The 14,117-nt window shown below is 31.5% G+C and overlaps 1 protein-coding gene and 1 long non-coding RNA gene across 3 annotated transcripts; one reads left to right on the top strand and one right to left on the bottom strand.

The window, feature by feature from the left end:
* Window positions 1-254: 254 nt before the first annotated feature.
* On the top strand, window positions 255-3,660 carry LOC107957780 (serine--tRNA ligase, chloroplastic/mitochondrial). Of its 2 annotated transcripts, XM_041113980.1 has the most exons (10): window positions 255-491; window positions 570-718; window positions 834-927; window positions 1,036-1,184; window positions 1,281-1,373; window positions 1,791-1,970; window positions 2,274-2,440; window positions 2,577-2,711; window positions 2,789-2,882; window positions 3,071-3,660. In XM_041113980.1, exons 1-10 carry the CDS (start codon window positions 257-259, stop codon window positions 3,344-3,346), a joined length of 1,572 nt encoding a protein of 523 aa, XP_040969914.1. In that variant the 5' UTR covers window positions 255-256; the 3' UTR covers window positions 3,347-3,660. The 2 variants fall into 2 exon arrangements, with proteins under 2 accessions (XP_040969914.1, XP_040969915.1); XM_041113981.1 differs by lacking the exon at window positions 255-491 and having other exon boundaries at window positions 579-718; window positions 827-927.
* On the bottom strand, window positions 3,473-5,067 carry LOC121229489 (uncharacterized). The gene is made up of 2 exons (XR_005927268.1): window positions 4,882-5,067; window positions 3,473-4,072 (listed from the first exon to the last, which is right to left on the bottom strand). It is a non-coding gene; the product is annotated as an uncharacterized lncRNA (long non-coding RNA).
* Between the last annotated feature and the right edge of the window lie 9,050 nt (window positions 5,068-14,117).

Genomic DNA, 14,117 nt, shown 5'->3' with positions numbered 1-14,117 from the left:
CGTTCTGCGCCGCTAACTGGGAAAAACATAAAAATGGCAGTGAAAACGACGCCGTTGGTCACTGTTACTTATTGAATCCATTCCCGCGAGGCAGATGAACACGTGTTCATATACTATTGGTTAGATTAACTTAAATTTATTTTCTCTTTTTTAGAAAATAGTTTCTAGGAGTAGAGAAGATAACTTCACTGAGAAATAAGGAAAACATAGACGGTCTTTATAGAAGGCAAGCAAGCTGAGGGCAGAGGTGAAAGGCATGGCGTTACAGTGTCGTTTAAGCGGGGCGACGTTTCAATCCCTAAAATTGGCGACGATTCCAATCTCATCTTCATCGTCGCGCTTCATCTTCCGAACACTTCCTAAAACCCTAAACCTCGCTTTATTTTCCCGCCATTCTGCTCCAAAAGCGCCTCCCTTTTCTGTTCTCATTAGAACCCTTTCAGCTCCGGCTGTGGCTGCTGCTCCCGCCGCAGAAACCTCTGATATTAAAGGTAATTACATTAAATTCTTCCTCTTTTGTTAAAAAACATATATTTCTATTGCTGATATTTTGCATATATTCTTTTTAGTTGTAAAGCCCCAGTGGAATGCGGCCATAGATTTCAAGTGGATAAGGGATAATAAAGAAGCCGTTGCCGTTAATATTAAGAATAGGAATTCCAATGCAAATTTGGAGCTTGTGCTTCAACTTTATGATAAAATGTTGAATCTTCAAAAGGTTATTTCCTTTTTTTTCCGTCACTCATCTTCAAAATCAATCCGATAATAAGAAAGGGAATTCTTTCCTAAAAATTTTATAGCGTAGTTAGCTAATTTTCGCTGACAGATTGCAGGAAGTTGAGCGGCTTCGAGGGGAAAGGAATAATGTTGCCAATAAGATGAAAGGCAAATTGGAGCCTGCTGAGCGTCAAAAGCTCATAGAAGAAGGTATTTGCGCAAACTTTTTTTGCTGTTTCTTCTTGTCATTTTTGTGGTCTAATTGTTTTGTTTTTTTCGTTTAGTTTTTTTATTTTTATGGGTGGTTTTGTGAGTTAGGAAAGAATCTGAAGGAAGCACTTACGACTTTGGAAGAAGACCTTGTCAAATTAAGAGACGAGCTTCAGATAGAAGCGCAATGTATACCGAATCTGACTCACCCGGATGTTCCAATTGGATGGGAAGATAGTTCAAAGTTGAGGAATATGGTATGTATTGCTTTGATTGATCATGTCTTTTTAGTCATTATATGCTGTTTTCTGGCGTTTGCATAGAATTTTGATGTTAAATTTGTATTGTTCTAGGTTGGAAGCCCTCGTAAATTTGACTTCCCTGTCAAGGATCACCTTCAACTCGGAAAGGAACTAGATCTCTTTGATTTTGATGCTGCTGCAGAGGTATTCCTTCTATTTGGTGTAGGGAATTAAAGCATCCCTAATTTGTTTATGTGTTCTATTGAGGGTTTTAATCGGTGAAGTAAATTACCTTTGGTTGTTGTTTAGCTGTTATTTTTAGTTGATTCATTACCTTTGTCCAATTCAGCCAACATGATCCTGTGTAGTTTATGACTACTATTATCGATTAGATAATCCTGATAGTTAACTGAGTTGCCTCATGAAATTTGTGTTTCACATTGCAATAAGTAATATAATGCGCACTGGAGTTTCTAAACTTGCAACTTACATGGAACCTTCTTATATTAAAAAAAAAAAAATTCCTTACTTCTCATCAGATGGGATTATATATCAACTTGCATGCTTGAAGCATCCTTGACTCCCATATGCCAAAGGTACTAATGCTTTCTCATTGTATAGGTAAGTGGTTCAAAATTCTATTACCTAAAGAATGAAGCAGTGATGCTGGAAATGGCCCTTGTCAACTGGACACTGACAGAAGTCATGAAAAGGGGCTTTACACCATTGACAACACCAGAAATTGTCAGGTCATCTGTTGTCGAAAAATGTGGATTCCAGCCCCGTGGAGAAAATACGCAGGTTTGCATGTCTTTTGGTTGTAGTCCTGTTCCCAGAAAAACTAAGTGGTACATGCTGCATCAAATATCAAGTGCTTATTGTCTCGGCTCAAATCACTATAAAAGCTGATGACAGACACAATGAATCACTTTGATCCTGAACTGCAGCAGTAGCTTGGATTTTGCTTGAATTGACAACTACTAACTCGTTTATTGGACTGTTTGAGTCTTCATGTTCTTAAACTCGTTGAAAATTGGGAATTTCGTGTTAATATAATTAGTATTTCACGGCAGTTTCTTGATACTTATTTCAAATGCTAAACAGGTTTATTCCATTGAGGACAGTGACCAGTGCCTCATTGGCACTGCAGAGATTCCTGTAGGGGGAATTCATATGGACTCTATTGTTGCTGAGTCTGCATTACCCTTAAAATATGTGGCATTTTCTCATTGTTTTCGTACTGAAGCTGGTGCTGCTGGTACAGCAACCAGGTAATTAGCTATCTTATGTTCCATTTCTACTTTACTAGGCCTCACACTATAGTCCCTATACCTGAGTAATGGACTATCTGAAAACACTGAAAAATCTCAAGTTCTGCATGAACTAACGGTGCCATTTGCTTTACAGGGGTCTCTATAGGGTACACCAATTTAGCAAGGTGGAAATGTTTATTTTATGCAGACAAGAAGAAAGTGATATGTACCATGAGGAACTTATTAAAATTGAAGAGGACCTCTTTTCGTCTCTAGGATTGCATTTCAAGTATGGACTTTCATTAACTTTTACCAACTTTACTGGTTTTGTTCTGTTATTTGTGACAGTCTTTGCTTTCTCGGCAGGATTTTAGATATGGCTACAGGTGACCTGGGTGCTCCTGCTTATCGTAAATTTGATGTCGAGGCATGGATGCCAGGTTTAGAACGCTATGGCGAGGTATTAAAATAACCTTTTGCCTACCTATGACAAGTTAAATTTTCTGTCGGTTTTTCCATCTCTGACTTTGGTATATGAAATTATTCTGTTTGCTGAGTACTTTGAAATACCTTTGAATATTTTTGTTTTCTTCTTTTGGATTTGGAAATTCCTTTTAAACTTAGTTAATAACACATTTCTGTAAACAGATATCAAGTGCATCGAATTGTACCGACTATCAGAGCCGCCGGCTTGGCATTCGTTATCGTCCATCGGAATCACCCTCAACAACTTCCAAGAAGGGTAAAACAAACGTGGCTGCAACCAAAATTGTTCATACATTAAATGCAACAGCTTGTGCAGTTCCAAGGATGCTTGTATGTTTGCTGGAGAATTTTCAGCAAGAAGATGGGTCTGTTAGTATTCCACATCCATTAAGGCCATTCACGGGTGGGGTTGAAGCCATATATCCTAAATCTAGATAAAAAGGTAACATAGTTGTTTCCCACACCCTTAAGCTATTATTTTGTGAAAAAATAAAAAATAAAAGGGGCATACAAGTTAATGTAGATGGAAAAACAAAGAAAAAAACGAAAGATTTTTTCCTTTTCTGTTCAAGAATTGGATGTATGCACAATGCGGAACATTAGTTTTCTGATAGTGAATCAGGTTTTTGAGATTGTAGATTTATAAAGCTGGCTTTACTACATGGGCACTTTAGCCCTAAGATGCATTAAATTTTCAAGGCTACTGTGTTGTTTGATAAGATATTGATATTTTATTTGTATTGTTATTATTATCCTGATTAGTGTTTAGCTTAGTTATAGACTGTTAAAGTTTGAGCCGTTATTATTATCCTAAACTCTAGCTATCTAGAAACAATCGTTGTCTCTTCGTTCCACAAATATGGTTCTTTCGAATAGATTATGTTGAAAAGTCATACATTCATCTTAAGCAACCTAACCTGACCATACTGCAGGCATTACAATGGTTAATCTCTCAGAAACTAGCATAGAAATGGAGCATTAACAATGATCCTAGCTAGTCATATTGGACGCCACAACAACAGGCTCCAACTTGTTTAACATGTAGTCGTTAGATGGTGAAAGGCAAGGAGATGAAATAATTGTCACTCCATCTCATTGTTTAGCTGATTCAGCAGCCTCCGCAGTTTTGATCTCTCTCGGGCACTGAAATACCTAAGGTTTGAGCTGCAAAAAAAAAAAAAAAAAAACAACCCGATAAACAATAGACATGGACAATTTATATCACAAAATAGAGAGCTTGAACTGTTTGAGAAACATGTTAGGGACATCCAGCTCTCACCCGAAATATAAAATTTAGTGATACATAAGAACATGATTATTCAAAATAAGCCCCTAGTATTCGATAAAATACATTCCCTTTCAGGCAGGACTAATGTAATAAATTGGCACGTAATCAATACCAACATCAGAAATCTGAAATAGTCAGGATACCAACCACCCCACCCCCCAACCAAAAGTGCTTTTATATATATGTATATATATATGCAGGACTTGGTTGCACATCTGAAAACCAGAACTATATTTGTATATCTTCCAAAGTGAATCCCAGGTTATTCAAGAACCAATAGTTTAAGACCATTACGATAGAAAGGGAATGGATTTTCCTTTTTTAATGCAATGGCATTGGGATCAGGACAGAACATAAAGGTTCAGTTATCATGGACAGAATGCCCTAATTGCGGCTCCACACAGATAACAGACCTAATTCAAGTACAGTCAACCCGAGCCTTCCTACTTACCAAGCCCAAGCCCAAGCCCAAGCCTTAACAAACTTCTAGGGTCATGAATCATTACCCCTCCATGATGTTTACTAAAGCATCAGAAAACAGTAACCTTGCCCTGAGCTTCTCCTATGAGAAAAAGGGAGAATAGTAACTACCCCGGACAAGCAGTGTTTTGAACCATATACAGAATGTTCTCTCCTGAAAGATTAATCAAAACTTAGAAAATGTCAAGCAAGTAATACAAATTACCTTGAAGTCAGTCAAATCAGGAACAACGTAGTTTGGCAACTTCTCCTGCATCACAACATATCTACCTACAGCATACTTTTCAGTTATAGACCAAACAAAATGCAGATACATTCACAGTTCAAGAAATTAAATTTCAACTTTTAGCCTACAGCATATTTATCAATTACAGCTCAAGCATTTAGAAGGCATAAGCAGAGCCAGTCAGAGATTGGAATTATAATATGCATTATTCAATTTCGACAGTTTAGAAGGAAAATTGCCAACCAAAATAACTGAATCCCAATGACCAATTCAAAAGAATAAAAATGGAGAATTTAAAAGTCTATTCTAAACATACTAAATTTCTAAAATAACCATTCCATTCCCTTAATCAACCAACTTTAAAGTAAAATCAATCAAAGATTCTTATGCTAGTAAAAAACCTATCAATAATGACTAAAACCTTCAAAAATCACCGTCGGAGTTTCCTCAATCGAGAAGGTACAGTTCTCATCCTTAAAAACCTCATTTGCCATGAGCTTTGCTACGAGGTTCCCCGATTTATGGGACATACAAATGTTTACAAAAGCTGACATTTTTAATCAGTTCCTTCCTATCTTCTATATACGATTTGTCCATTTCTTTTGCACTGAGTTCCTATCTCCCAGCATTATATAATAAATTTTAACCATTCTGCCATTTTTGTATTTGTATGAGGTGGAGACCAAATTGATTCTAAACTGATACGATCAAATAATAATCTTGAATGATATAAATCACAAATTTTATGTGAATAAGATATCGTGAACTAATTTCTTGTTTAATATATAAATTTTGTAAAACTGATACATAATTGTTGTCAACGAAAACAATAGGAGTTAATAGAAAAAATAAGATATTTTTGGTATAATTTATTTATGAAAACATACATGATAAAGCGGCGGCCGCTACGTCAAAATTTTCAAAAATGCTAGAACCTAATCAATATGAGGGACTTAAAATGATTGGGTATGGGTGGAAAAATGAAGTCATATAGAATCATATCATACGACTGTTAATGATAAAAAAATAAAAACATGTTTTAAAGTAGCAACAAAATCATTTAAGATCTATTAGTTCTAGATTAAGAAAAAGTGATGGGCCACATGCAGTTGTGTGAGAAATCAACAGTTGAAATGACAAATAGTTGATGTTAAATGTGCCTGAAATTTAAATAAATAAATAAATAAATAGACCACCTTATTTTATTATTATACACCAACATCTTGGGCCAATTCTTTCATAAATATTCATTCAAACAAGGCATTAAGGTAAGCACAAAAGATTAAGGACCCCAAATAAACCATAAAACCCTCTTATTTCCTCTGAGAAAACTCAAAAGAACATACAAAGAACCCTAATTCTCTTTTGACCTATTCCAAAGACTATTTCCTAAGCATTATCGTAATGGGAAGTTTTATTCACAGGTAAAATTGTATGGTAGAATTTAATTATTAATTTACATTTGTTTGGTGAAATGTTGTTATATATATAAACAAATTAATAATGGTTTAGTCGCTTTCTGGGTTGTGTAAATTGCACTGCTTTTTGCTTCGTTTTTCCACGTTAACAAAGATAATGTCGGCTGCCAATTTGAATTACCGTAAATAGTAAAAAACGTGCATTTAAATTATTAGAACACCGTGTGTGTTTTATTTGGGGGGAATATCGTGGCTTTTGGCTTTGTACTGAAGGTGTTGATCTCCTATTCCTCAACTATGGTGATATACTGTATGGATGTTGTCATTTTATAAAGCAAAATAAGAAGTGTTTAAATAGGCCACGTTGAAACTACCGTTTCCTGCGATCTCATTGTTAAATGAATGAATGAATTTTTTTTAAGTGGGGATGAGAAGTGTTTTAAAAAGTTTTGTTCCAAAAAAAAAAGAAAATAAAGTGTAGTTTATTAACGTTAAGTGTTCAATATTACTGCTAAGAATTATAGTTGAAGGTTAAATTATTTTTTTTCTCAAGATATCTCTATTCATCTGTATTTTGTAAGCATATTAAAGTAGTAAATGTTGATCACGAATTTTAAAGTTATTCTATATCTAAGGTGATGATCGAATCTTCAACCACTGGTAGATAATATTTGAATATTTAAATATAATTATACATAAATATATATTTTAAATACTCTTTAAATAGATAATAAATTATTTGTAAATTTAATGATACAAGAAATATTTTTTTTAAAATTAAATATAATAATAAAGGTATTTGTAAATAATATTGACATAATTTAATATAAATAATAGATAAAATATAAATTAGTCTAAAATTTTAAATATAATTTAAATAGTTAATATAAATAAGAACAATTTAATAATTTAAATTTCAAAACGCACCTTTTTATGTTTGGGTGGAAAACCACTTCTCCACCGTAATTTCAATTCCAAAAGCAAAGTGTTTGGCATTTGCTTATAGGGTTGAAAAGCACTTTTTGGCACCCATAAGCAATGTCGAAGAAGGCCTTAATAATTAAAAGTTAAATTTTGAGGATAGTCTTTATACTTATCTATTTGTGCAAATTTAGTCACTCTACTTTTATTTGTTCAAAATTAATCCCTTTATTTTTTGATTTACTCATTTCGGTCCATTCGTTAACTTTATTAAATAACTAGGTACAAACACAAATTTAGCCCCTCAACTTTCACAGTTTTTGTTAGTTTGACTCCATTCTTTTTATTTTTGCTTTAATTATAAAAAATTATAGAAAAATAAAAAAAATTATAAATTTTCCCATATGTACCAACAAATTAAAGACAGAAAAAACAAAACTTACTATTAATCATTACTACTACTGGAGATTTTAACTTGCAATTCTCATTTAGCAATAATAAGTACAATGTATATTAAGTAATTTACATTATAAATCATTGAACTTAACCTCAACTTTCAAATAGATCATAAATATTTGATTTAATCAAATTAAATCATTTAACTTCAATTTTTTTTTGAAAGGAACATTTAATTTTAATTATTAACAACTTATATTACTTACGATAATACTATTAAATTATTTTAATGAAATAACTTAATCCACATTCCTACTTTATGTGTCTTTCACATGTAAACAAATTAATAACTAATTGAAATTTAAATAATATATAAAGTTTCTATTTTTTTTTGTTTTTTTTCTTCTTAGTGTCAACGACAAAATTAGGATAAATATTAGATTACCTTTAGAGATTAATATTAGATTAGGGTTTCTTTTAAAATTAATAGGACATCATTTAAGTGATTATTATACATAACTTAAAATAAAAATAAAAAGATAAATTGCAAAAAAGAGCAAAAAATTTAAAATGAAAAAACAAATTTAGAAGTCAAAATTGAAGTAGGAGTCAGATTTGGACGAGGATCAATTAAATGACATTCGAAATAGATCCACATTCTTTTACTAAAAATCCCTTCACTTTCTTTCCTTCCTTTTTTGGTTTACCTGAGGTTATTTCATTGAGCAAAAAAATATAAAAAAATTAAGTAAAGTTCTTGAAATTTTTTCGAAAATGGAGATACGAACTAAAAATTTATTTTTCACAAAAAAAACGGAGAATAACTGTAATCCCCTTACCCGAGAAACTTGAGTAATGAATGTTACATTTAGCACTAGACATTCTTTTCTATATCAAATACTTATAATTTGGACCTTTATCAAGGTCATACTACCCTTTTTAAAACTTAACTAGACTAATAATAAAGTTTAATTTCATTTCAAACTCATTTCGGGTCTCTTTTGACTCAAATAAAAATTTTCAATTCTAAGTCTATATGTTTCAAGATAGTGTCATGTTACTATAGAACTTTAGCTTCAAAGTTATCTTGTCTCCAGACAAATGAGTGCATGTCTCGAGACAAAAGGGGCATATATCATATGTCTCGAGACAAAGTTCAATATGTCTTGAGACGTGATCCTGATACTATAGCTTTTTAGCTCCCACATTAACTTGTCTCGAGACATTCCGTACGTCTTAAGACCTGGGACAGGAAACCTGAAAATTTTGTTTTAAAAAACTTTTGAATCATATAAAGATTGTATCCAACATAGTAAACAAAACCTATATACTATATAATACCTTGTATTTTCTTTTCAAAACACCATTAACTCGAATATTAAAACAACTAAACACTTGTTACTTCATTATTAAACCTATGTACTTGCCATCATCTAAAATCGAAGGATTAAGTTCATACTCTCTTTCAAGCCTTGGTGATGTGATGAGATGTCTTGATGTTGCTACTTCACACGAGCGCTTCAATTCAAACTTTGACCTAAACTTTAAACAACAACGCATTAAGCTACATTGTAGCTTAGTAAACACCATTGAATTCAAATCTTACAATTGCGTAATTTATTCCACAATAATAATACTACTATTATACTTCATAAATTTTTTCATATTAATAAAAATAGCCATTCAACATTAATAAAATTCACTAATACTTTGATTCACTACTTGTCATTTTACAGTAAAACATGAACTTTTTATCAGAACTTACTTACCACGACTTTTAGCCCTTACTAGACATGTTTGAATCGAATGGATACATGGAACATATCACGATAAAAGAAGCACATAAGTGCTGAGAGGATGGGTATTGAAGTGCAATATCAGGACAAAACAAAGTAGCACCGAAGTGCATATCACGATTAATACAGGAACGCTTAGGTTCCTATGGCAAGCCAACCATACCCACGAAGTTCAACACTAGTTTACATGGGTGTTTCACAATTCCAGATTTACCATAATCAATCACAAATGGTTTATTCACGATTATACGGTTTCATTACACTTTCTCATTCCTTTCATTTAGCTTTACTATTTAACATTACTCGAACGTATAATTTCAAACATTAAGATTTTCAAAAGCATTAGCTTTTCATTTCCATTTCAGGACTGTTGACAATCTTTTTTCATGTTAATATATATTTAATGATTTTCACAAATTAACTACACTTTTGAACTTTTTAAGTTTAGTATCCATTTTTCCACAATTTAAAGAACAATTGTAATTTCATTTATAAAAATCACATAACTTTATTTAGTAAATTATTACACAATACACCTTATATTTCGTGCTCTTTGCATCATTTTCACTTTCAAATAATAACACTTAAAACTTTCACGTACTTTCCAATTTAGTCTTTTTAACCATGAAATTCAATATTCATTGTCTCGTAACACTTTAATCAAATAATTCATCATAATATCATATTTCACATGTCTAATCTGTATGCACTTCACTTTTCTTATTTCAATTATAAATTTCATAAAGTTCACAATTTAGCCCTTAGCATAATGAAAATTCAATATTTACTAAGATTTCACTTTGACATCACTTTATGTTTATTCCACTACCATATTACACTTCAATTTAAGCCTTCCATCATAATAATTGATTTCACATATCAAAATATTTTACACCTTATGTTACTAGTTTACCACAAATTCGATAACGTTTACGTTTTAGTCCTTAGGTAACAAGAGAATTCAAGGGTCCTTACCTCTCTTCAACCTTAAATCACTTGTTTTTCTCTTTTCTTTGTCACTTGAATTACTTCCTCTATCTCTCTCTTCGTCGGGTACACAAAACTTTTCATGATAACTCTCTACTTTAATATCACTTCCTTACTTTTCTAACAAGATTAAACTTAAAAATATGATAGAACTTTAATATTCTCACCTTGTTTTTTGAATCTCAAGCCTTAGCTTTATTTTCTCTCTCCTCCAACAAGAACATACAATCTTTCTTCTTGAAGTCTAAGTTCACTAGATGTTGAAGGCTTGATTTTAGTAAAAAAATTAATGGAATTTCAAGGATTTCTCTCTTAATTTCAAGGAAAGGACATGGAGAGTGGTGTGAGATGATGGAGAGGATGAAAATGACTTTCTTTTCATTTTTTCTAATTACCTAACTATTAATTAATTAATAATTATATCTAATAATAAAATAATTAAAAAATAATCATAAATTATTTCAACCAATCATTTCTCAACACCTTTTATCCTTAATCATTACCTCTAATATTTATCCAAATTTAGAAATGAACATTTTGCCCTTGAATTTTTTCAATATTCACTTTTAGGCCATTTCCCACTTTTGAAAAAGTTACAATTTAGTCCCTCTAATTTCTCCTCTTATTTGATTTGATCATTTTCACCAATTTATTTTACTCTTTAGTCGTTTCCAACCTTGGGACATTTGCATGATTGGTCCTTCAAATTTTCTATATTTATACTTTACCGCCACATATTTTGAATATTTACACGTGTCATAAAATTTTTTACTTCTTTACAACTTAGTCCATGCCTTAAATTAATATATATCATGACATACTTCTTAATTCAACTTTCTTTGACATCCAACAACCTTCTCTTTTGTCATTTATATTTCTTATTTTACTTTACTGAATAATCCATTCTGCATGATTCTCACTTAACACTATTTTATAAAATAATGGTTTTAGGGGTGTTACAATAACCTCCAATGAATATAGGTTTTAATCGAGTTTCAAGACCTTTGCACCGAAGAAGGTTGTGGGTATCTGGAAAATGGAAGGAACCAATGCAAAAAAGGGGCATGAAGACTTTCTTTCCATTATTCTTTGAAGGTTTTGAATTTTTAGAAAAATGGAGAGTGAATGTTTTGTTTGTTAGTTTTGGTTACTAGGGGAAGCCATGATAGTTTAAAGAGTATGAAGGAAGAAAGTAAGTAGAGTCGAAAGAGAGGGATTTTTTCAAAGTTTATTGCTAAGAAAATTAATTTTTCAATTGCGTAAGAATAAACTCATAATTAATTGAATAATGTTTTCTAATTTAATGGTTTTTAATATTAAGTTTAAGCGTTTTTAAAAAAAAAATTCTATAATTTTTAATAATTGAAGTAAAAATAAAAAAGAACAAGGGTTAAATTGACAAAAGTTGTAAAGGTTAAGAGCTAAATTTGTGATTATACTTAATTTTTAACATAATTAATAGTGGGACTAAAATTGAGCAAATTGAAAAGTCGAAAAACCAATTTTGAGCAAATAAAAGTAGAGGAACTAAATTCGTACAAATCAATAAGTACAAGGACTATCTTCAAAATTTAACCATAATTAAAATCATGATTTGAGAGTCACCGATGAATGTATGTATTGTATGAAAAATAATTTCAACTAAGTGATGAAAGTAATCACCCCAAAATGAATGAAAAAGTCAACATCTATTAAGTTAACTAACGTGGCATCCACATGGAAATCCATGTGTATGCCACGTTAGCAATTAATTAATTTTTATAATACTTTTATATTTTTTTAATTTTTAAAACAAATTTTATACTTTTTTGAATTTTTTATATTTTAAAAATTAATTGATTGCTAACGTGGCACCAGTACGATAATCCACGTGTATGCCTTGTTAGTAAGTTAAGAAAGGGCATAGCAAAGAAAGGCAAGCAGGGGCTTTTTTACCTAAATAAAAAAAATAAAATTAATAACTGAAATGGTATGCCCATTAGATTATTTATCAAAATGGTGGTTTTATTTGTGCCGCCTGTCAAATTGGCGGCATCGGGCTAAAATGCAATGATCTAAAGTATTCAGGGACCTGATATATAAATTTACCATTTTGAGTGACTGCTTAAAAAAAAAGTGAAAGGGTGCTGCGTGACATTGTGGCGGCACCAAAATTTAAATGTGGCTAATTGCCTTTTAACCCGTCCTTATTTATCATTTTCTTTTTATTCCCTTCAACTCAGAACATTGTGTTTAAACAAGCCTTCAACCTATTTTTGTATTTAAATAAGCTATTAACCCATGATTTTTATTCATAAAAGCCCTTTAGTTTAATATTAAAGTAAATATAATTACCCAAAGTAAAGCTATTTAAAAAAATATAAACCAATTCGCATTTTATGTTTACGTGAATTTGATGAGAATAGTTTATTAAATAAAAAAAAATTAAAATTTCTTGAGAGTGCTTAAATACATGATATTCTTAACTACTCTTTTGAGATTTTTGATTACTTTTTAGATTTTATGTTGATGTTAAAGTGTATATTATTTTTATTGCATTAACAAAAAATTAAGATAAGAGGTTGAAATTCAAAATATATTTAATTTAATATTAAAATAAATGGATTTTATAAGTAAAAATCATAGGTTAAAAGCTTATTTAACTATAAAAATAGGTTGAGGGCTTATTTAAACACAATGTAATGAGTTGAAGGGGAATAAAAATAAAATAATAAATAAGGAGGGCTTAGAAGGTAATTAATCACATTTAAAGTTTGGTGCCGCCACACCGTAGGCGGCACCCTTCTATTTTTTTCAGCAGCCACTCAAAAGAGTTAATTTCATATCAAGTTCCTAAATATTTTAAATTATTGTATTTCAGTCAGGTATTGCTAATTTGACAGACGACACCAATAAAACCATACTATTTTGATAAATAATATTATGGGCATATATTTTAGTTATTAATTTTATTTTTTATATTATTTAGGTGAAAAGACCGCAAACAAAACTTTGGTGTCATTTAACTAAAAGAGAATATTATTAACGCTTTGATTCAAACATGTAATTTAAGTTTTTTAGGCGTTTTGTTAAATGAAAAAAACATATTTTTTACTCCTTTAAAAAATAATTTAATTTAAACATTTTTAATATATATATTTTAATTTCTAACCCTAAGAAGTTGTATAATTTTATTTCAGTCCTTGAACAAATTCCTAACCTCAGAACAGTAAAGTGGAGGGTGAAAGATTTGGTGGGTTCTAGGGATTGCCACAAACGTCATGGAAAAGCTATAGCTAGATTCCATAGGGGGGCATTAACAGTCAAATATAGATGACATACGGGACCCATTACTGACATGAAAGGGACTTGGAGGAGCCAAGAGTCGCAGCAGCTTTTGCATTTTGTGGTCTGTCTCTTTCCCACCCAAACTACAAGACTGGAAAGGGACGACCGTCCTCTCCTCCTCCACATGTTCCATCCCTCAACGGCTAAGCATTAGCCTTGCCACGGAGCCTCCGTTCCATTGCAGCTCCGAAAGCTCCTCTTAAACAAGCTACAGTAATCATCAACTCCAATCAAACATGATAAAGCAGGTCTAATACTACATTTGTGATTCATGCCATTGGGCCTTTGCCACTTTGTTTGTAATTAAGTGTACTTCAGCATTCATGTTCCCCTCCTAAACTCAAAAGACTCGCCATTCAATATTGTTTAG

Source organism: Gossypium hirsutum, chromosome A05 (assembly GCF_007990345.1).
Source record: "Gossypium hirsutum isolate 1008001.06 chromosome A05, Gossypium_hirsutum_v2.1, whole genome shotgun sequence".
Taxonomy (NCBI): domain Eukaryota; kingdom Viridiplantae; phylum Streptophyta; class Magnoliopsida; order Malvales; family Malvaceae; genus Gossypium; species Gossypium hirsutum.
The sequence above is the reverse complement of the archived record's forward strand: the minus strand, read 5'-3'. Positions and strand labels throughout refer to the sequence as shown.